Source organism: Gymnoscopelus braueri (assembly GCF_963280865.1).
Source record: "Gymnoscopelus braueri genome assembly, chromosome: 21".
NCBI classification, from domain to species: Eukaryota; Metazoa; Chordata; class Actinopteri; order Myctophiformes; family Myctophidae; genus Gymnoscopelus; species Gymnoscopelus braueri.
The window spans coordinates 10,895,754-10,920,428 of NC_137623.1; the positions used below are offsets into that span (position 1 = coordinate 10,895,754).

The window sequence follows — 24,675 nt, forward strand, 5'->3', positions numbered from 1 at the left end:
TCTGCTACACCAGCCTTCCCTCGGTCTCTATGCGTCATTCCATCCATCCATATCGTGACTATAAGAGAAGTGATGGTCCAGGAATTATGCAGAAATGGATGCTGAATGTCAGCACTTCAGGTGCTTGGAGTTCTAGTGGAGCCTATTATAGATCAGCCTGACATTCTATATACAGTATGTGCCGTTTACTACGTTTACTGCATGTAAGAACACAGCCTTACAAATAATAATGTTGTGTTCCAATTAGTTGTTGGGGTGCTTACTACAGTACATTATCACTTTAGCACTACTGCAAGCATACACATGTATATACACTTACACACTTATGTACATGCTCACATACTGTATGCATGTACTATTGATGTAAACTTTATTTACAAATCCAAGAACCAAGTGCAGGCATGCATGTGCACACACACACACACACACACACACACACACACACACACACACACACACACACACACACACACACACACACACACACACACACACACACACACACACACACACACACACACACACACACACACACATATATGTCCATGCAACAAACGTAACATTCAGACTTGATTGGCCAAGCTTCGTTTGATGTAGTGCTCTGATCTGCGCTACAATATTTTCTGACTGCGGACGCGAAGCAGCCAGAAAATAGAGTATGTTAATCTAGTGTGTCAAATGTATAAAACTAAAGAGGTAGTGTGTGTCTCATACACAGTACACACGCATCAAAGTGCATTAAGATCATCCTTTGACACTGAACAGAGGCTGTACAGCGAAATGTCTTCACTAAATGGTTTAGATTGTGTAAGTGTTATCTAGGAGCAAAGGGCTGCGACAGCCTTGTTTTCTGGGAAAAGCGTCTGACTGGATTCTTAACTGTTTGTGCTTTGGACTAGAGCCCTTCACGGGTCCAAAAAAATTGACTCGAACCGAAATGGATCCCTGAAATTTGGTCCGAACCGTTCCGAGATTTCTTTTCAAACAACGGCACAGAGCCCGAGTGGACCCGTGACGATTTGGTCCGATTCCTAGCCGTTCCGACTTTCTTTTTTTTCTTGTGGACCCCGACCCTAAGTTTTCTTTGTATATAAATGTGGACTTTATGAAATGATAGCAGACCTATTTGACCAATGACCATTCACAATTGCACGCCAGTGTTTTCAAATCAGCCTGGCAGCTGGCTTGCCTTGCCGTATGGTTGCGCAATCTGCGCATGCATTGCTTAGCTCAACTTTTTTTTGGTTGCACTGCAGTTATCTGATCCTAAACCAGCATAATCATCACATTTCACTGCTGCACTAACCTGATCCTAGGTCAGCCCAGAACATCACACACAAGTTAAATAGCACTTCATTGCATTTCTCTCCTGATCAGTGCAGCATGCCGCACACAGTCTCACAGCACGGGTCTTCTCGGATCCACTCGGGTATTACACATAATGATAGACAGACCCGATTTCCGAGGTTTATACAGACGTTCAGCCAAACTGGATGGTCCCCCTGACTGGTGGTGGACAGGCACTTAGCCCTGTGCTTACGGAGCGCCATCATTTTCCCCCTTCTTGAGCTGAATCAACCCAGATGCAGTAAAAAAAAGCCTTTCACAGGCCTTTTAACTCGAGCGACAGGATGATCACAGCTAGGTAGATGTAACAACGTCCACACGTCAGTCACACCTCCGCCATCATTACCACCGACTGTACGGTTTTTAAAACATCCATTATTGAAAGTGAGGTGCTACTGTGAGTGGTTTCCTCCTGTGAAAAGTATAGAGGTAGGTTTTTGTGACATTTTAAATGTCATTTTTGGTCTCATTTCCTGATGGCTTAGAAAAGTGTAGTTAATGTTCAAAACGGGGTTAGAAAGTGCTCCTTCTACGCCTTCCCTCTCAGTTTTCCTACTGTACATCTCAAACAAAAGCGAGGGACTGACCGCTCTCCACACGGCAGCGTGTGTTCTCGTCATCGTGCCAAGGGTGCCTGAACGGCCATAAACGCCACTGTAGATGTGCATAACTCCCAACACGCATGACAACACTGTTCCGCATGAAAACCATCAAACCTCTCAGACTGGTGTAGTAGAGCAGTGTGCTCTTCTCCTGCGTTTGAAAAGCACTCTTTCTTGACAATATCGACAACTTTCATGGCCAAGTCCATAACATATGACAATTCAGCACTAATTCAGCACTTCTGGGGACACATCTTTTATAAGCACTATTGGTCCACTGTTGTGTTGTGTAAATGCTTTTTTAAATGATTTTTTTACCTTTGCTTTGATATATTGAATTATATTGGAATATATTTGATATTGATACTTCAACCTCGCTGCCCATCCCTTCAATGGAGACAGGGGAGCAGCAGTGGAGGCCTGGACTTCTGAAAGTCCACCACCATCTCCTATGGTGGGTAGGTCATGGAAGTTGTTACTACGTAACTTCAGTGGTCAGGTTCTGATAATAACTGGAGAGGAGTCAAGAATCATTCTAAGCTTGGTTTATTAGGACAGGCCTGTCTGGGTTAGTAAAATGTTGATGTCCATCCACAGTGAGACAGGCTTAGATATACAATTCACTTCCACAAGCTCCTCCTTCCTACACATCTGTTATCCATTAAAAATAACAAAACGATCATTAAGTACAAAACACAGATCATTCCATTGTGGTCACTCTTGACCCTTTAAATTGACCTTTACTCGGGTCTAAGTCAAATTAACATTCCATGGAATTAGCTGGACACTGAGCCACCTCACCTAGACAACTAGACATTGTCTCAGGAACATCTCCATTATACTTCACAGAGAAGGAAAAAAGCTTTAAACTATATAATTGCAAATATACTATCAGTTAATAATACATACTAACAGAAGTGTTCCGTTGGAGCCGTCTTGCACCAACCGAGTCCTCAACCAGGCCCCTGTACTCCTCTTACTGTCCAGTTGTGCATGTGACATGACTCAGAGTTATACTTGGGTGTGTGAGATGTATAGTGTATAGCAGAGGGTGTTCCCCTGTGAGGTATACTGAGTAATACTGGGGGGGTATTACTCACCTCGGAGACACAGTCCCACAACCTCAAGGGCCGTGTCCACAGAAAGCATTGTTTCGAGAGACGGAGCGAATTTATGTCCGGAGCACTATACACGTGCAACTGAGCGAGACGACGCCATGTCTCTCCAGTCCTCTGCATAGGATATTGACATTGACGAGCGGTGTTCACCTCTCCCAAAAGCTGAACTATTTTCTGCTTGAGGTGCCCAGACGGATCTGCTAAAAAAAAAACATGCAGAGAGAATGCTCGGTGCTAGGAAGAGGAGAGCTCCAGGCTCCAGCGTGTCTTTAATCCGTTTAGACATGTACGTGTCATTTTAAGATTTTTTTGTTGGGCTATTCAAAAATAGCAGATATACAAGCTCATTGCGCGGCACCGAGTACCACGAGCTTGTAGATCTGCTATTTTTGAAAAATCGTGGACATTTTGTGCAACATCTTTGAATATATATATCTTTTGAATATAACATTTTGTAACTCAAATCTTTGCTTCTGGGGATCTCTGGAATAACATATTTTGAGTTTTTTTTTATTTTTTATATTTGATATTTTCTTTATATTTTTTATATATATATATATATATTCTTTTAATATTTTCATATTTTTTATGTAAAAAATTATATTAGGATTTAGAAAACATTTTTAGAATCGGCCTCAGGTCTTAACTCATTCCCTGCCTAGGACGTAAAAAACGTATTTTTTTCCAATTACCAAACCTGCCAAGGACGTAAAAAACGTATTTTCTTTTCTATTTTCTTCACTTTTTTTTTTTTTTTTGACTCAAAGACCAAGGAGATATGATTTTTCGAAGATCTAGACTCCTATCCACTTCCTTGTTAACTTAAAACGTAAAAATTCTGTATCTCGGCTCCTGAGTACTTTTTTTTTCAATGAAAAATCTCTGGCAGTGGGCAAACAACGGCCAGAAATAATTCAGGCAGTGAATGAGTTAATGGGTTAACATAGAAGGGCATGGCAGCGCTGTTTAAAGCTCTAGACTCCAGTATGAGCAAATCCATGTAAACAATGCATGCACGGTGCACGATGGTCCTGGCTAACGCCTGGAACGATAACATCTCTCAAGCGAGTCACAATGGGGGAGGGATCGCGCATCGAAAATGACTCGTTTTCCCCACCGGAAAAAGTTTCGGAGATACAGAGGTTTTTATCAAGGAAATAGAATGAAAGCGGATGGGGAGACATGTTTTTTTGGCACGGTGATCCATCTCTCCCTTCTCTCAGAATCACAGTGGGTGATTCCAGAGCTGCGCTAGCCCCTCCTGTGTAAAAGATTGAATAACACGTTTTTTTACCATGTTTGGCACCTATGCGCTACTCTTCGAAAACATGTTTTTTTACCATGTTTGGTACCCGATGTGTTAAGGGAATCCACACCCTAATGCATACCAGGGCGTCCTTGAAATTAAAAAGTTTGAGAAGACTGTGTTACGTTATATACCCATAGCAAAAAGATGACTGACTGAGCTAGGGGTGTGTGCCTAATTTCACCAAACGATACGATACAATATTTGGCTCACAACTTCGATACGATTTCGATACGATACGATACGCACTTTTTTATTATGAAAATATATGGGGGAGAAAAAATGCAAACAAATAATTCTGTTTTTGCATTATTCAGACGCAAACTTGTAGCTTTTCAGCTACAATAGCCGTTTTGAATCCAAATAGGGCAATAGTGTGACACCTGACCCGAAAAAAGACAACATGTTGTCACCCTTTTCACCTCGGGGCTGTTTGCATGCCTGATTATTATTATTGTAAAAAAAAAAAAACATTTTTTTTTTTTTTCAAAACGATATTTTTTTTTTCCAAGACAATACATATCGTCACGAAAACGTATCGCGATATATCGCGGGACGATATATCGGCACACCCCTACTCTATAATGAATGCAGCCGTTTGAGTTGTTGTAACACACCTCTGCAGTGCGCAGGGTTTTACAAGTGAGTTCTGTTTGTCTGCAACTTTGACATTGACATTAAACGTGATGTTCTTTTTCCAGAACTGAGTGCATGCTATAAAATAATTGTCTGCGCCGACTCACTCCTACCTTGCTCTTGGTGAGTGCTGCCACACTGCGAGTGTGGCAGCACTCACATTTGAGACTCACTCACTCACTCACTCACTCACTCACTCACTCACTCACTCACTCACTCACTCACTCTCTGCTTCACTCTAACTTTCTCTCTCTACTAATTTGGACAGCTGTCCAATCTTTCTTGTTTGCACTGGGCAAATTCGAGGGAAAGCTCTCATCTCTCATATAAACACGCTCCGCGTGGATTGAGCATTCAGTCCCATTCAGTGCATTGCACTGAAGCCGGTGCGCAGATGCCTCACTACCACCAATCAATCAATCAGTCAATCAATGAGTCAAACCTCATTTTCACATCACAGTTACATGTCAAAGTGGATGATTATATGACGGCCACCGACACAAATCGACGGCTGGGCGACACATCGGCTTGGTGTGTCACAGCCTTTGTATACTGTGGTCTTCAGGTCAGGTGCTTGGTAATGCAGGACACCGGGGGCAACACCACGTGTATCTTTGTTAGCTTGTCTCTCAGCATGAGGCACTGTGTGATGTTGAAGGCAGTGAAAAAAATCTAAAAAGAACGTGTTCCTCAAAACACTCGGCTTGTCCTATTGGGACAAGAGTTTGGCCTGTAGAGGATGGCGTCGTCCACTCCTATCTGTTCCTGGTAGGAGAACTGTAAGGGATCCAGAGAATGTTTACAGTCATTCATTCACTGGCCTTTCTTCAGTGCCGTACAAAAGTGTTCCACAGCACCGGAACCTTCTCAAGCCTCATGTTGGGATTGAAGATATGCTGGAGGAGCTGCCCCCCAGTTGTGACAGCACAGGCCCTGAGCCTGTCCAGGGGCTTCAGCTCTGCCTGGGCAAAGCCTCCGTTCTGACCAGTTCTGTGGTGAAGAGTGGGGGATGGTGTTGGTGGGGGGGGGTAGGGGGAAGAGAGAGAAATGGTCCGGCAGCTGTCGGGTGGTGGTGTCGGGTGAGGGGAGTTTGAGCATCAGCTGTGGGTGTGTGGGTTGTAGAGGTCAGTGGTTCTCAATAAGTGGTGTCCCGGCACCCTCCAGGGGTCCTTGAGGGGGTTCCAGGGGGTCCCTATCAAAATGTGTTGATATAGCATAAAAACCTGTTCAACCACGTTAACCCTATATACATTGCGATAAAATATTTTAAAAACACAAATCTTGCACAAAGTCTTTTTAGATGGGGGTCCGTTTCCAAATACATATCAATTTGGGGGTCCTTGAGATGAAAACATTTGAGAGCCACTGGGTACAGGGTAGACTGTGCCTACCTTATCAAACTGGATATACTGGTTGTTGCCCTACACAACTCACCTGGCTGTACTTTGACTTAAAGCCAGTGATATTCCTCTTCCCACTACACACAGCCCTTGCGTTGTTCATGATCCATCCGTCTTCCTCCTGTAAATTGAGCATGATGGCACTGGTATACATTCTTAATTATGGATTAGATTGTCCAGGCTAAACAAAATCACTTAGTCTGTAGTGCAGCCAGTGATCCCTTAAATCTTGTCCCCATGCAACCAATCTTAACAGTCCATCAGTCTATTTAATGTTAATGCAAACAAACCCAATGAACCAATTACTAATCTTCAGTGATGATTTGCAGTGAGTTGCCGGTCGGTACCGTCCTTCTCCTCTACAAAGAGTTCTGATGAGTCGATTATTCAATATGAGTGGGTTTGTGTTCTCCACGCAGCTTTGTGTGGTCGCTTTGTTTTAGAGGTGAGTCACTTATCAAACTAGAGTTATCTAATCCAAATTTCTGCAAAGACAAGACAAACAATTTGTCTCCACTTAACCTCTTGAATCCTCTTTTGTCGTCAGTCTAGCATTTCAATCAGACACTCGTGAGAACAAATCTGTGCAAGTGCACGACGCAGACTGAGTCAGAGCTCACAAGCCGGCAAAGCCTAAAAATAATATACAGTTCTTACATGGACATGATAATCGACATATGAACCGCTCATAGGGCAGAACCTACAGTATATATACACAGATATTAAGAACTAGAGCCCGACCTTATATCGGCCATTATTTGACTCTTTTTTTTTACGACATAATCAAAAGTTTTCAAAAATGTTCCAACAAAGCCAACATTTTCAAACAGCAGGTCTACAAGCTCACAACGTGGACTTAATTGGTTAAATAAAATAAAGTGTTAATGTGTATTTTATTTGCTTTTTGTTTATTATATTGAAGTTTAACATACGTAATAATTAACATTGTTAGGCAACGGTTTCCGTTGTGAGCGATGTCACATGCTCATATGGACATACCCTATTACAGAGAGACAGAGAGGTAAAAAGGTAGCCTGGTTCCAGACGATTCTGCCATTGCAAAAAGATTAGGTCCGGCCCCTCTCAATAGAGCAAATATACAAATCAAATACAAATATACGAATCCCTGGTTTATCACCAGGGATTCTTTTTTATTTGCCCCTCGGAAAAGCAGGTTCCACACACAGAGATTCCTGACTAATATCTACGCAGTGATATTAGTCTGGCCATGCCAGGCTATTAAAAAGGGGTAGAGTGAGATTGGGAGAGGAAGAGAGGCAGGGGGGAAGAGGGGTGGATGGTGAGGGAGGGAGACAGAGAGAGAGAGGGAGGGAGGGAGACAGAGAGCATCTTTCACCAATGCAATAACCTGGCCAGTCCTGCAAACAGGAACCTGAGCATACTGGTCAACGCAATAACAATGGCAACGCTGGGCAAGCGCGCGCGTGCGTGCACGCATATCTAAAGCTACATTAGATATGCACAAAAGTAGTGAAAATAGCAGATTTGCTATTTTCACTTTTAACCCATTAAGACCTGAGGACGCTTCTAAACATTTTCTAAATCCTAACAGTTTTTTGGAAAAAAATATAAAAAAATAATTTTCACGATTTTTCAAAAATAGCAGATCTACAAGCTCGTAGCGCGGCACCGTGCTATGAGCTTGTAGATCTGCTATTTTTGAATAGCCAAATAAATCTAAAGTGACACAGATGCGTTCCAGGTATAAATGGGTTAAATCCTTTTTAGAATAATAAAAAAGGAACGGTTTTGGACAAGGTTTCCACCAGACGGCAACGATATCCTCCTATAATTCGACAAAGCCCTGTGAGGGTGGTGAGGCCAAAATCTCTTCTGCCCGGTTCTCCTCAGTGGCTAGAGCAATTGATCTGAATTCGCACACAGCCATTGACCATTACCATGTGCACGGAACAGCGAAGCCCGTTTTTCTGCTTTCTCAAATCTCAGCTGTTTATTAGCGTTTTTGTGTTCGCTGGCTCCCGGGTTGCCAAATCATGTGCGCATATCCCCCCATGGGTATGGTCTAGTTGTACTTTATAGACTGTACAGGATTACAGGCTCACAATTTACAGGGCGTACAGATATTGTTTTATTGCATTACGATTCTTGCTAAATGTATACAGGATAATTGTACACCTTTTGTTGATACATTATTTATATAGCTTTTTTTTAAATCTATTTGACTTTATTATGATTTCTTTCTTTCTGAAACCACCGAACAATGCCATCGTTTGAGGCATAATGGAAACTCATTTTCTTATCCCCGGGTTCCCTGATGAAGGCCAGTTGGCCGCTATGCATGGATGCCACCCATGTTATTAACCTTACATTCTAAAATAAAGACTTTTTTTAATATCAGTCAGAGTGCCATGGATCTCCCTTTTTAGATTTTGGCCTTTACACGCATGGAAATTTCCAATTGTTTGCCCTTTCAATTTCCTATCTTTTCCAACCATAGCGATAGGCTCTGACCAAAGTCAGAAGCCTACTGGGAAAATGCTTCAGTTAGAGCGCAAACGGGTGCACTCAGGTTGGCGCAGGGGTAACCTTCCTGTCCACCACTGCATAGACTCGTGTTTTGAATCCTCCGCAGTGCCTCCGGCTTGGCCTGGTGACCATACCATAGGCTAGCGGCGTCCCTGTCAGCACGGTTGTTGAACTATGAGTAGGGTGTTCTCCACATGCACGACTACATCCTCCCGGCGAAGCTCCTCACTGGCAGGCGAACCAGTAGGGGTCAACAGGGATGACATTATACACACAAGATTATGAGGAAGTTGAGAATTGGCGTAACGACTGAATTGGGAAGAAGAAAGGGGGGAAATAATTGGCAACTATAATTAAAAAGATTGAAACTAAAAAGAAAGCGCAAACTATGTGCCAACATAGGTAGTAACTCAAAATAGAAAGTGGAATATGTATTTGAATTTAGTTCCCTGACAAATACCAAATTCAAACAAATACCAAATTCAAACCTAGCTTAGATAACATCCTATGTCTGTTAGCACAACATGTCAGTTTAGGAATGGATTTGCACAAAACTAGGTGTAAAGGCTTGGTTCTGCTTGGGACAAGGAAGAACTGATTAGCGTTTAATTCCAATTTGGTGCGTTTGTCTGTCACAAAATGCATGTCTTTGAACAGATTAACATGACAAAAACAAAGGTTTATCACGGGGCCAATGAAGAACTGATTAAAGGGATACTTCACTTTCGGGCCGGGGACACATTTAAAAAAAATATTAAAAATAAATGAAAAAAGTTATGGAAAATTCATGGCCCCCTCACACATTAGTAGGACACTGCGTGTCGTGAGGGGGCCATGAATTTTCCATAACTTTTTTCATTTATTTTTAATATTTTTTTTAAATGTGTCCCCCGGCGGAAAGTGAAGTATCCCTTTAACTGGTCATGTCACATGCTTCGGGCGCCGGAATCACAACACCTCATAGACGAGCTGCCACCTTGGCGGAGGTGTGTGTGCTCTGCTGAGCACATTCTGGTTCTCTCTGTCTTTCTTTCATTCTCTTACTGTTTAATCCTGCTGAGGCTCCCGAGGTGGACAAGAGCCAGCCAATTGTTTGTAAACAGTGGTGATCCCACTCTAGATGCAGCTGTTCTCAGGAATCTGATCTGAACATTTTCATGATGAGGTTGAAGGACTCAAAAAAATTCAATTATAATGACTTAAACCATGCCTAAGAAGAGCAGCATTAGGTACTCTTCTTGTTTCTGGAGACATTGGAGAGGGTGTTTGTATGGTTTTTAGATAATTTTCTATACTTTTACTTCTACATCTCAGAAACAAATATTGTACTTTCACTCCACTACAATTATTTGAAAACCTTAGTTACTAGTTACTTTGTAGATTTGGATTATTATTACAAAACATACATTAACCACTTCAGCCCTATTTAAACTTTTTTTTTGGCCTTTTGAAAATAGCCAATCTACAAGCTCACAACGCGTCGCAACGTGTTGTGAGCTTGTAGATCTGCTATTTTCCAAAGATTTATTTTTTAAAACATTTTATATGTTTGAAAACTTGTGAAATGGGAAATTCTCGATAATGAGTACTTTTACTTTTGGTACTGAGTACTTTTACTTTTGGTACTTTAAGTACATTTTGATGCCGATACTTTTGTACTTTTACTCACGGAAATGTTTTAATTCCGGACTTTTACTTGTAACGGAGTATTTCTACATTGCAGTATTGATACTTTTACTTAAGAGTACTTAAGAAATACAGAGTATTTCTACATTGCAGTATTGATACTTTTACTTAAGTAAGAAATGTGAGCACTTTTTCCACCACTGCATGATGGTCATCATCATATTGTTATTCAGATTGTGATTAAAAGTGCAGCGCTGTCTTAGCCAGCTCTCCTTTGGAACAAGAGACGTCTAATACCACACTGAGACTAACCTGGTGAACTAAAAGCTAGCCAAACATCCTGACTAACCCACACAACCCACCCCCCCCCCCACCCCCTCATTCTTCTCTGCAGGTCGCAAGTTCATCATCGCCAACGCGCGAGTGGAGAACTGCGCCATCATCTTCTGCAACGATGGCTTCTGCCACATGTGCGGCTACTCGCGTGCCGAGATCATGCAGAAGCCGTGCAGTTGCAACTTCCTGTACGGGCCCCACACTAAGCGCCTGGCCATCGCCCAGATGGCCCAGGCTTTGCTGGGCGCAGAGGAGAGGAAGGTGGAGATCGGCCTGTATCGCAAGGACGGTAGGAACAAACACACTCTGTCTGTCTGTCTGTGTGTGTGTGTGTGTGTGTGTGTGTGTGTGTGTGTGTGTGTGTGTGTGTGTGTGTGTGTGTGTGTGTGTGTGTGTGTGTGTGTGTGTGTGTGTGTGTGTGTGTGTGTGTGTGTGTGTGTGTGTGTGTGTGTGTGCGTGTTTGCGCATGTCTGTGTGAAGTTTGAGGATAGAGTTGTGAAGAAGAACCTTGTTTTTGTTGTAATATGAGAAAAGTAACAGAGGTTGACCTTTACTGTCAGGATGGTGGGCTACGTGTGTGTGTGTGTGTGTGTGTGTTTGGAGTATCATCTTATCATGTGGTCAAAGGACAGAGCGTACGTGTGTGTGTGTGTGTGTGTGTGTGTGTGTGCTGGGAGTGTCTTCTGATCCTGCGCTCTGAGAACGGTGTGTGTGTGTGTGTGTGTGTGTGTGTGTGTGTGTTTGTGAGGGGGTGTTGAGTTGAAGTGCCGTGTGTTTTATATTTGGCCTTCACTGGCAGTGTGTGTATGTTTGTGTCTGAGGGGTTTCCATGTGTTTTATGGATTGTTTTGGCACCTGTAAACATAACCCAGAATATATCGCCCCTGTCGGGCAGAAACCTTGTATCTCCATATTTCATCTTTTAATTTATTTTCAGAGATGAATGCCCTATTTTACACTTTATCATATGACAGTGTCACGCAAAACTAGTGAGAATTGCAGCTCTACAAGCTCACAACAATGCGTCACATTTGAAAACGTTTTGCCTATAATAACATAGCAACCCAAAATGGAGACGTCGGGTTGAAAGTGGTGTTCTGCCTGTGGGTTTTGTAAATGTATAACCAATGGAAAGTATTAACAAGTAATTAAACATTGGATTAATTTGAACACAGGGTATTTTTCACATTTCCTGAAAAGTAACGACTTAAGACATACAAGGTTTCCACCTAACAGCGACGATATGAGAAGATCTCTGTATGTATTTGTGTTTCAGTGTGTGTACCGTACATGTATGTGTGTGAAAGAGACTTGATAGAGGCTGCTCTGGGCTATTATGCCCACTTGGCCTCTATTAAATTTGGTTTTCATCACTACCAGTTTGTTTTGTTGCAAAGATGATGACGTTAAACATCAGTAACATTAAAGTTACTCTGGCGCACTTACTGTGAGTGCTTCTGCGTGCGCGTGTTGGCTAATTACCTATGTAGATATAACTCATCTAGATGCATCTTCCTTGCATGGTCACATTTAGCTAATTAGTTGCTAAAGGCAGCTAGCTTCTGGCCTCAAAACAATTAGTTATTATGTAAATTAAATTTAAACTTGTAACTGTAAGTAAGACAGAATTCATATGATAACTTATGCTGCTGGTGAAATGACATAACTGTGGAAATGATGCAGCTGTTGGTATCGCTATATATTAACTGTGGGGTTCATTGGAAAACAAAAGCTTTTTGTGATGCACACACACACACACACACACACACACACACACACACTCACACTCACACACACACAGGTAATGGAATGCTACCGTGGAAATTGGAAGCTGTCATGTGTGACGAAAAAGCTCTCCGTGGCAATAGAGTACAGTCATGTTATAGTAATGGACCCCCTACACACCATTAGAGACACACACACACACAAGCGTGATTTCACTCACTCAGTCAGTCAGGCTGTCAGAGGAGGAGACGGAAGTAGCAGAGCTCAGGAAAAGTGAGAAACCCTCCAGGAGGCATAACAAACAAGGGAGGGAGAGAATAATTTGGGGGTAGGAAAGAGGGACACACAATTTTAGAGAGAGAAATGGAAGGAGAGAGACTGATCTGACGCCAGCTCTTCGCTGTGTGAACCACACACACACACACACACACACACACACACACACACACACACACACACACATCACTTTCCACTGTTTATACTACACGTGCACAGTGCACACCACTTTAGGATATCCTCTGGACACATGTACCTTGTAAAAACGCTGCCTTCAGAATTAAATATCTGTTATCTGTCCTACAAGCCATTCTAACCAGATGCTACCTAGCTCGCTGGTGTAAATTGTTCCTTGTTAATACAAGCTACTGCTATTTTAATTGTCAACTCAACTATTTCATTATGACATCACAAGTTTGCAGGTGTAAAATAGTGGGTGAAAGTATTTTCCGTATAGCCCCAGTATTTGGTTGGGGCGTATTTGTGGGCAATTTGTTCAAGGGATAGAAAGTGATAGTTTTTTATGTGAATTCCTGGATATGACATTTTTATTTACAACTACCTGTAGTGGTCCCAGTAATATTTAACAACAAAGAAAAACATGCATGGGTGCGTGCACGCATGCACGCACACACACACTGCATGCACACAGAAAACATTTTTAGTGGTGATTTATTTCTTACCGTGGCTTTGATTATTTGGTTGGCCGTTTCGTCTCCTTGTCGTGATAAATACCAGAGAGGGGGTTGTGCAAGGTAATTGCTTCATTTTCCATATCTAAACGTTGCTGTCCGGCAGGAACCAGCTAACTCCATGTTGACGCATTTTCATTTTTTTCCATAAATCAGGGCCGTTGAACACCCTTTACGTCTGTGTGTTGGTAAAACAAATATTGAACCAATGAAAAGTTTTAAAAAGTGCATCTGACAAAACCAGCTAACTCCATTGGATCCTCAAACTTTCTGCTAAACCAGCGAAGACTCCAGGCTCCACCACCTTTTGACCTCCAACCACATTGTGAGCTTGGAGGTCCATTCAGCTGTTCTTATCAATGATGAACAAAACCTCCTAACATTTTGGATTTAGCTAGTTCCTGCCGGACAGCAGAGATATAATATACTGTGTGTATGTGTATATAGATATATAGATATACAGTAGATATATAGATATCTACTGTACAAGCATACATACTGTATATATCAGTCACTGCTGGATTATCCGTTTTATTTAAGGCTGTAGTAAGTAAAGTTAAAGTGTCGTTTTGGAAAGACAAATTAGTACTAATATCAAATGCTTAGTTGGAACTGATTTCAAATCTCATCACACATCCCAAAACAAGCAGCAGGACACGAGAGTGATTCACTTACCCTCCGGGTTGGCTCACCACCGCAAAAACAGCTTTATTCTATCTTCAAACGGCGCTCCCGGGAGACACTCTCATGCCGGGAAAGCCACAATTAATTCACAATTACGGTATATTGTGTATGTGTGTGGCGTTTGAATTTTTGAAACTGCAGGTTTAACTTGATGCTTGATGCCTCTGTTGGACCCAGCAGTAGTTATAGAGGTAGACCAACTGTGAGTTTATTAATCACCTTATCAGGAAGACTAAGGTAATTAATCTGGTAGGTGTCCACAATAAACACAGTGCACACAACATCACAAAATTAGGTGGGTGTGTACATACAATATCAATATCCTGGTATCGCTCTATTAGGACATAGTGTAATTATATTCCTCCCTCACTGTCGGTTCAATGAGTTTATAGGCCCTAAAACAACGTTTGGTAGCAATGCACAATCCCAGAAGTAGTCATGACAACAGCTTTTTATAGGAACACTCTTATTCGCAAACTCTCACATAAATGTGTTTCAAACCAGCTCACACACTTGGAGCGCCGAAGGGGAGAGGAGAACTCCGTGACTTTGCCCCTATCGATTATGGTTTCAAACCAAAAACACATACAACAAAATAAATGATGAGAGACACGAGATAAGAGATGTATAAGACCTTCATTGATCCAGAGAGGGAAATCCAATTGCCGGAGGTAGCACAGCGGTTAAGATAAAGTTACAAGTACTACTGCAGGGTAAAAACGACACGCACAAAAGAAACACAATCAATAATGAACAATAGTGTACAAACATATACACTCTGAACAAAAAGCCTTGCATTATGCAGGACAAAGGAAATAATAAGAATGGTAAATGAACTTAACTGAAATTGGAAATGGCTTTGGGGAAAATGAAATTCCCCCAAAGCTTCCCCCATAGCAAATAACAGCGTTCTCTGCTGGCACAATATTGTCATGCATACAGTATACATTTTATGGACTGCATCTGTTTACTTCCTGTCAACTCTACAGTAACGTTACCTCCAACCTTAGTGCATCACTGCACAGTGCGTTTTCATCCAATAGTTACTTTTTACAGTTTTGGTCATATATTGTTAATGATATTACCGTTCATTTTTGCTTGTTTGTTAATATTACAGTACATTTTAGCAGTGTGTTTTTTAGCTTTAAAAAAAAACATTTACTAGCATTCATGTCCTTCCTAAAAAGCTCTGCATATGGTGAGTAGGCCTACCGACTCAATTCCAATCATGCGTGTAACTTTCATGAATAGTGCTTCCCAGACTGCCTGATTGAAAGAAACGTTTCACAGCCTCTGCACAACCAGTGGACTAGCAGTCCGTGTAACACATTTGTGGATAAAAGAGTGTCAAAAAGTACTTTCCAATAATATTCACCTGACTGCCACCTACTGTTTATTTCATGAACCATCTCCTAAAAATCACCTAATATTATTATTAAGGTGCATTTTCCGACTTTCTGAAAATGTGCTTCATATTTGAGAACGTTTTAATGGAAATCCTGACTGCGACTTGTTTCCCTCCACTACTACTATCAGTGAGCTGGCCATAGAGGAAAGGCTCTTAACGCCCAATAGGTTGACTGAAGTGGATCAGTGGTCAGCAGTAAAAGACAGGTTGCATGAGGCAGCTCCCAAGTGTGTGAATGCAGTCAGCCGTAAGTGAAGAGGGTGTTGCTGAATAAGGAGGCGCTAAAAGGGATTTCTAGAACATATATAAAGGTCTTCCACCATCCACCCACCCTCTAGGCAATTTAAATATAGGATGGAATTATTAGTATTATCGTTTTTGTATGAATTTTTGAATGTTGAATTTTATTTTATTGTAAAGGTTAAATGGGGATATTTACTTGTGACCCATAAAAATGACTGTACTATGGCAATGTAAGGGTCTATAAGACCCTTAAGACCTAGAGAACGGATGTTCTGCCCCCACCACATTCATTTTAACGAAGTTGCTCACCCAGCGCATGAAACCCCCAAAAGTACGCTCTTCCTCCGGTATTAACGTTGGAGCCAATAGAGCAGGCGCACTAGCGTTTCAGACGATATCATTATAAATGCGCAAGTCTTGCAATACCATATTTGTCCACCAGGACACGGCAGCTGCAATAATCCGGCCGCTGTCCTGGCGGCTTTGTCTTAGCTGACGTGACACAGAGCATGCCATGCACTGCACGCACCCACGTGGTCAGTGCTACTCTCATTGTAAGGAGGTATGTTTATCCGGATGTTGTCCAGTGGCTCTCAAACCTTTCCATGTCAAGGACCCCTACATTTATAATATTAAACACATATTATGTGTTCGGCCATTAGTCTGGATGGAAAGGGGGGTCCACGTGCATAGGGTGGATTTTTTCTTAATCCTTGAAGGGTGTATTTTAAGATTCTGCCAGGTAACAGGCTGAAAAAATGTCCCATGGGGTTCATTTTAAACCCTGGGTCACACACATCCTAGATAAGTAAGAACCAAGCCTCTTTCTGATGCCCCTCGCTTTCTCAGCCGCACGCACACACACACACACACACACACACACACACACACACGCACACGCACACGCACACGTACACACACACAGACAGTCTAAGGTAACCCCAGCAGGCCACCTTGTAACCATCAGAGAGCTGCGATTGAACACCGCGGACACACCGCATCCATAATGCAGAGGAAACGCTACACCACCTCACCTCCTCTCCTCTCCTCTCCTCTCCTCTCCTCTCCTCTCCTCTCCTCTCCTCGCCTCGTTCCCTTCCCTCCCTGCGTCTGACCAAAGGAAAGGAGGGCGAAGGAAAGGAAACTCTTTCTTTGTTGTTGTTGTTGAAAAGCAGCCCAAACGATGTACAGGTGTGTGTGTGTGTGTGTGTGTGTGTGTGTGTGTGTGTGTGTGTGTGTGTGTGTGTGTGTGTGTGTGTGTGTGTGTGTGTGTGTGTGTGTGTGTGTGTGTGTGTGTGTGTGTGTGTGTGTGTGTGTGTGTGTGTGTGTGTGTGTGTGTGCTTGTGTGTGTAACTCTGCAGCTTACGGCTTAACCCATTCAAACCGGGAACGTATCTGTGTAACCACTTGAACCATTATGTTATACTTTGTCTGTTTAAAAATAGCAGATCTACAAGCTCATAGCGCGGCACTCTCGGTCTCGGTGCCGCGCTATGAGCTTGCAGATCTGCATTTTTTTTTAAATAGTGAACATTTGTACAAATCTTTGAATATATATATTTTTAAAGCGATTTTTTTTTAACTCAAATTTTTGCTTCTGGGGGTCCCTGGAACAACATATTTTGAGATGGTGGGGTCCGTGGCCAAATACATATCATTTTGGGGGTCCTTGACATGAAAAAGATTGACCAAGATTGACCACTGACATAGAAACATTTTTTTTAATCGGCTTCAGGTCTTAATGGCTTATAGCGCACAATCATGGGAGAAAGGACCCATCCGCACATACAAGTGCGTACCCAGACACGCACACACACACACACACACACACACACACACACACACACACACACACACACACACACACACACACACACACACACACACACACACACACCAAACACACACTATAGCCCGAAACACGCAAACCCTCGTCATCCAACCCCATTTATCTAATGCCAAACCCAGGCATGAGCCTTCACCATGATGGATCTTCTCCCCCTCTCTCACGCTCAATTGTCCCAAGTTTCGATCGCTCGGCCACTTAATCAATCACGCTCTACAGGTAAACTGTGATACAAAGCACGCACGTGTGCCAGCCCGAGCACGCACGCAAGCACGCACAGACACACACATGCAACACAGCCCAGTTCCAGGGGCTGTGTTACAGTAAAGGGAGGGCCAGTACATCAGTAGGGTGTTAACAGCAAGGATCTGTGACAGTGCACAGTTCTGGAAAGCGACGGAGGGGGGGACGGGGGTGGGTGTGAAGAAAGCTAAGGTGTCCCAGTTCTGCCGGAGCGAGGGAACAGAGGGAAAAGGAAGGAAGGAGGAGGGGAGGCAGTGTGTGAACGAGGGAAACCTACATTCTGCTTTTAGTTGATTGGGTCGATGCTCACTCCTCCTCTGACGCTCTCTCTCTCTTATTAGCTACAGTACTTTTGAAGGGCCTGACACACCGAGATTGCGTGATCTCACACTAGTCTAGTGTGAGACGCAACGCAACGCAATCACACCACTAGTGTCACTAGTGGTGGGAATTATCACTAGTTTTGGTGACTCGAGTCATTTTGTTACTGTTCTCTAAAAAGATGAGTTCCAATGCTTCCGGTTCCGCCTCCCCTCACATAGTTCAGTCCAATGACCAAAGAGGAACGACTCTATGATGTGCAAAATGTGGCATTTTGCAGCTGTTCACCTCCGGTCCTCCATACCAGAGGTGGCAGTAGTGTGTGTCACGGCATGACTAGCAGAGCCAAGCTCCAAAGCAGAAATGACACGCCCGTTTCTCAATACCAAGAATGCAAATGACAGACTTGCGTCCTTGTGGAAAAACAAATATAAATTTGAATGTGTTGTGGATGAAATATTCCATAAATCTTCATTACGAAGAGTAGTTTCACAGTTTGTGTGAGTAAAACTTTAGTTACTAGTTACTTTGTAGATTTTGGTTATTATAGCAAAACATACATTAACCACTTCAGCCCTATATATATATATATATTTCGGCCATTTGAAAATAGCCGATCTGCCCTATTGTATAGGCTACTCCGTCGCATCATGGCAGTGTCACACGAAAATAATGAAAACAGCACATCTACAAGCTCACAATGCGTCGCGATGCGACGCATTGTGAGCTTGTAGATCGGCTATTTTCAAAAGATTAGTCTACCTTTTATACATTTGAAAACTTGTGAAATGGGACATAGCTGCATAATGAGTACTTTCTACTTTTTGTACTTTAGGTACATTTTGAAACCAATACTTTTGTACTTTTACTCAAGTCCGGACTTTTACTTGTAACAGAGTATTTCTACATTGCAGTATTGATACTTTTACTTGAGTAACAAATGTGAGTACTTTTCCCACCACTGCATTTGGCTTGTGTGTTCATTTCGGACCCTATTCTTTTGATCTTTTTTTAACGGTACTAATTAATTAATGCGGCCACTCAAATATGGAAATGGACTCATCCCTAGTGAATGGACAGATGGACAACAAGTCTTTGGAGCAGATTTCCCAGATCAAAGACCACAACAGTGCTGCCGGTGACAGCACGTTCCTCCTGTCTGCACATCAATGTGATGCCACGCCTGTCAGTGAGCCAGGTGCTCTATGAGGACCTCTTCTAGTTTCCTATGTATGCTAGCCATCTGTCATGGAGGGCTATGTATGCAGACAAAACCTGCCCCTTGTTGAATAGACTAGCTCAATGCTCTGTTTATAGTAATGCTCACTTATTCCTGTCGACGTGATCTTGGTAAAATATTGATGTGGGAGAGGGAAAAAGTATAACAGGAGTCCAGTAGGAGATTGGTAAACGACACACCTGTTGTTATGACAGACTACCGTCCTGTTGGTGGAATTGTCTATATAAAGACACATGTCCATGTCATTAACTTACAGGGTTCCCACAATAGGTCCGACAATACATTAGGCAATAGGCTATACAATTACACAATTGTACTACCACAAAACAACTGACTTGTTGTAGTACAATGTCTACGTGTCTTTTTTTTATTCCTTTTTTCCCCTCCCCAATTTAGTTTGCCCCATGTCTATTATAGACACTAGACCATACCCGTCGGGGGGGATATGAGCACCCAAAGTGCGTCATGGTCCGCTTGTTTCATGGATGGTCCGCTTGTTTCACGGAAGTGGCAACACCGGCGCTTGTTTCTCGCACATGATTTGGCAACCCGGGAGCCAGCAAACACAAAAAACGCTAATAAACAGCTGACATTTGGGGAGAGCGAAAAACGGGTGTGTGCAAATGCAGATCAATTGCTCCAGCCACTGAGGAGAACTGGGCAGAAGAGATTTTGGGCACACCACACGCACCCCAGACACGTCCTTGTCACTGCTACAGTTAGTCTTGGAGAGGGTGTAGACAACAACGTGTCCTCCGATACACATCCTGTAGTGGCCAGCTCCGTCTTTTCACCTGTGGAGGAGGTTAACCCAGGTCCCAGGAGGATGTGTGTAACGTAATTGGAGGAACACGCTATCCCTTGCAGTTTCACTCCCTGCTGAACAGGCATCCCCGAGCAACATGTAGGAGTTGCTATTGTGCAGCAAAGGAGAGAACACTCTCCCCTGCCACACGGTGGAGGATTTTAACCCCAGTGGTGGGCAGATACTTTACCCCTGCACCACCTGGACGCAAATTTAAGCGTAATATTAAATGTTGAAGCTGACAAAAGCCCACGCTTGGAGAGAATGCATGTGTGCGTGTGTGTGTGTGTATGAGAGTGTGTGAGACGAGTGTGTGTGGGTTTTGGAGTATCAACAGCTGTCAGGCAATGGAGTGTCTTAATGGCAACATCTTGTGATAATGGGGAGGATCAAAGGAGCAGGCCATTTTATACCGCCGAGGCCTCTTTAGCAAAGATTGCCTAGCAGCGGTAGCTAAGCAGAGCACTTAGAGACCCACGGCCTCTCAGGGGCCGGCCGCTCTGTTCCGTATTAGCCACCGCTGTGGCTGAGCTCCGCCTCTGACTCACAGCACAGAATACAGCATGCGCGCACGCGCACGCACACACGCACACACGCACGCACGCACGCACGCACGCACACACACACACACACACACACACACACACACACACACACACACACACACACACACACACACACACACACACACACACACACACACACACACACACACGTACAGTACTGATGATGAACACAACCAATGCCTTCTGTTACAGCCCACACAATAACCAAGTTAGTGGCTCGCTTTTCAGATGATATACTGAAAAGCTAAACTGATTTGAACCTGCCTCAAATCAGTGCTGAGAAGACGGGTGTCTTCTTCTGTGTTTGGGGGGATGTCACTTAGGCCATTGGTTCTCAAAGTGGGGTCCGGGGACCCCCAGGGGTCCTTGAGGGAGTTCCAGGGGGTCCCCAGCTAAATGATAGATTAGGAACCAAACAGACCCTTATGGGTCTGTAACTCAGAGAGTGTACAAATGGAACCATACACTCTCAGAGTTAAATTAACATTGATTTTACAATGTAAATTGGGGTCCCAGAGATAGAAATGCCATGAAATGAGGGTCCGTAGCCTAATGGATGTCAAACAGGGGGTCCTTGAAATTAAAATGGTTGAGAATCACTGCTATAGAGTCGTAAAAATCTTCTCTTATGGGAGTCCCTGGCATATCTTTTAAAATGGGGGTCTGCAGGCTAATAAGTGTCAATCTGGGGGTCCTTGACATGAACAAGTTTGAGAACCACTGACTTAGGCCAAAGATTTTGATGTAGAGTCACATCTACAGTGTTTCCTGATTTAATACTTAGTTACTCATCAGTGTCAGTCACCAAAACTTTGGGCTTGTCATTATAGGCAAACATAAAAAATAGCAGATCTACAAGCTCACATCAGGACGCATTGTGAGCTTGTAGATGTGCTGTTTTCGCTATTTTCGTGTGACACTGCCATGATGCGACGGAGTAGCCTATACAATAGGGCAGGGGTCTTCAACAGGGGGTCCGGGACCCCTAGGGGGTCCTCAGAGTTACTACAGGGGGTCCTCCAAATCTTGGTGTGATAGGATATTTGTTTTACATTAACCACTTGAACCCTATAGCATCCCTATTCTGAGGAGAACTTTAGCCAAAAATAGATCTACAGTTCACAACGCCGTGTTGTGAACTGTATTTTACTAAGTATTGACGGTTTAATAAGTGGTTAGATGTCTGAAAAATACACATGAATCTAACATACACTGATGATAGTCAAATCATTTCTGTGTTGGAATGTAATGCACCTCTGCATTTAACCAGCTTATACCCTATTGGAGTAATCTTTAAATGTTTTTCAGGCCGAGGGACCCCCTATCTGAGAGAGAGATGAAGCAGGGACCCCCCACTACATATTGTATAACATTGTTCGAACGTTTTCATAGATTTAGATAGCTTCGTAGACTTGTTTGACAAATCATCGGGATTTAGAAGACATTTGTAGAATCGGCTTCAGGTCTTAATGAGCTAGTATAACTGTGTGCAGATGTTGTGCTCATGTATTTCATTTAGGCTTCAGTCTTTGTGGATGTGTGTGTGTGTGTGTGTGTGTTCTACTTGTTTTTTGTTTTTCATCCCAAACAATGAATCATGATACGTCAGTGTGACAGTATTGCATCGTGTGCCCGCCTCATTAGTCAGCCAATGTACTGTAGCAGGCTGCTCCACATGTGTAGTGCGCACACACACACACACACACACACACACACACACACACACACACACACACACACACACACACACACACACACACACACACACACGCTACGCGACACATACGCAATTGCTCAAACACGTTTAGGTCTCAGCCTATTATAGAGTAAAGGCAGCAGCATACTTCTTGTGGAAATGAACTTTCAACATTACGTAGGCCTTATGCTGTAGAAATGAACAAGCGCATTCCCTCGCTGAAGTTTTTTTCCGGCATTTCTCGCACTTCCATTATTATATTATTATTATTATATTATATCCAAGATTGTCTAACCAGCTAAACACACCACAGGAGACACCTGTGCAAACATTTGACATTGTGTGTGATATAAACTCATCTCTGTAATTCTTCACTACAAACGCAACCAGATGGCGTTTAATTCATGGAGAGATGGCACACACTGAAGACAGTGTCTGTCTCCAGAAATGGCACAAATGCAAGTCTTTTCCATTGACACATTGTTAACACACTGCTTTTGAGCCATAGCCTAAAGCATTAATTCAGTATAAATCCAACCCGGGGCTGCCTAAGACAGACAGGTCTCATTGGATTTTGTGTGAAGGATTTAATTTTGAGTAAGCAATGTATCATTTAATTCATTTATACCTTCCTCAAGATAAACATAATGCAAATCAGCTCTAACACGGTTGGCTTGCTGTTAGTCGTGCAGCCAGACCTCTCGCACAGGTATGGGGAAAAAGCTGCGAGTTTGAAAACGATGACTCCAGAAATGCCATCTCTGATGTTTATGTTCAGGAAGAAATTGGAATAAATTTTCCATCTTTGTCCAGCTTTAATAATGGATTACTTTGTTTTACTAAATTGTTGTCAGAAGTATGCCTCCAACATTACTGCTTCTGAGCTTAAAGACTGCTACAAAACAGGGATAAAATGACAAGAAGAAAATGCCCCATTGTGAAATCCTGTCCCAACTTGTAAGTTATAACTCATTGGCGCAACTGGTGTGAGAATGTGTTGGCAGAAACTGTGATGCAAATCATCTCACATTTCAAAATACGTATTCATTCAGGCACTGCACACACACACTGGACGGTGTTTAAGTAAGTGCAGTTCACAATATTGAGTTTATTAGATGCAGTGTCTGGTATTTTTCCCCATTATAGCTGCTCTACAGAACTCGCCATTATAGTCTGCTATGCCGTTCGTTCTCTTTCAGCTTGCAACTATAATGAAGCCAGTGGCAGAGCCTGTACCAGCTCACTTGGAAGCATGCTGTATTACTGTATTTAATGTTTTTGAACTGCTGCGCAATTTGGTTCAGGCTAAATACAATTGTAGTCCATTGCATCTATAATTGACTGCACTTTTATTTTTCACTTTCTGCATATTATTACTTTGTTGGTTTTTCTTGCCTTTTAAAAGTAATCTCTGTCTGTGATTCCGTAGTAGCACAGTAGCATTTAGTTTGGGAAGTGGGCAGAGGTAATGATTGGAGTTGGGGGTGGATGGATAGGATGAGATTGTATTGGAAAAATAATAATGCAGAGCAGCTCATATAAAAAAATAAAATAATAATGTGAAGAAGTAAATTGTTCGGGGCTGTGAACTTAGCTCAAAATGATAAATTTGAACTGGTTTTTTTTGTGATTGAATTTCTCCTCTAACTACCCAAGATTACTGGAGCTGATGTTTGTGAATGAAGGCAGTGGAAGCTCTGCTCTTAATTAGGAGCTTTCCTGGCGGAAACGTGTGTGTGTGTGTGTGTGTGTGTGTGTGTGTGTGTGTGTGTGTGTGTGTGTGTGTGTGTGTGTGTGTGTGTGTGTGTGTGTGTGTGTGTGTGTGTGTGTGTGTGTGTGTGTGTGTGTGTGTGTGTGTGTGTGTGTGTGTGTGTGTGTGTGTGTGTGTGTGTGTGTGTGTGTGTGTGTGTGTGGAGCAGAGTGGCTCAGAGCCCCCCTGGCATAGTAGGGGGAATTCCCCTTTAGGCTAATGGTTAAAGGAGTAGTTCACCGAAAAAATGACTTATTTTCTATCAGTTACACACCCCATGAAGCATTGAATTCATGGAGAT

The 24,675-nt window shown here is 42.8% G+C and overlaps 1 protein-coding gene across 1 annotated transcript in view; it reads left to right on the top strand.

Annotated features, from left to right (window-relative positions):
* Positions 1-24,675, top strand: part of kcnh2b (potassium voltage-gated channel, subfamily H (eag-related), member 2b) — a gene marked incomplete at its 5' end in the record, with an annotated part of 298,481 nt that overhangs the window by 33,767 nt on the left and 240,039 nt on the right. The window contains one exon of the mRNA XM_080418186.1: positions 10,938-11,168. Within this exon, the coding sequence (XP_080274312.1) occupies positions 10,938-11,168 (231 nt within the window). The remainder of the gene's footprint in view (positions 1-10,937; positions 11,169-24,675) is intronic.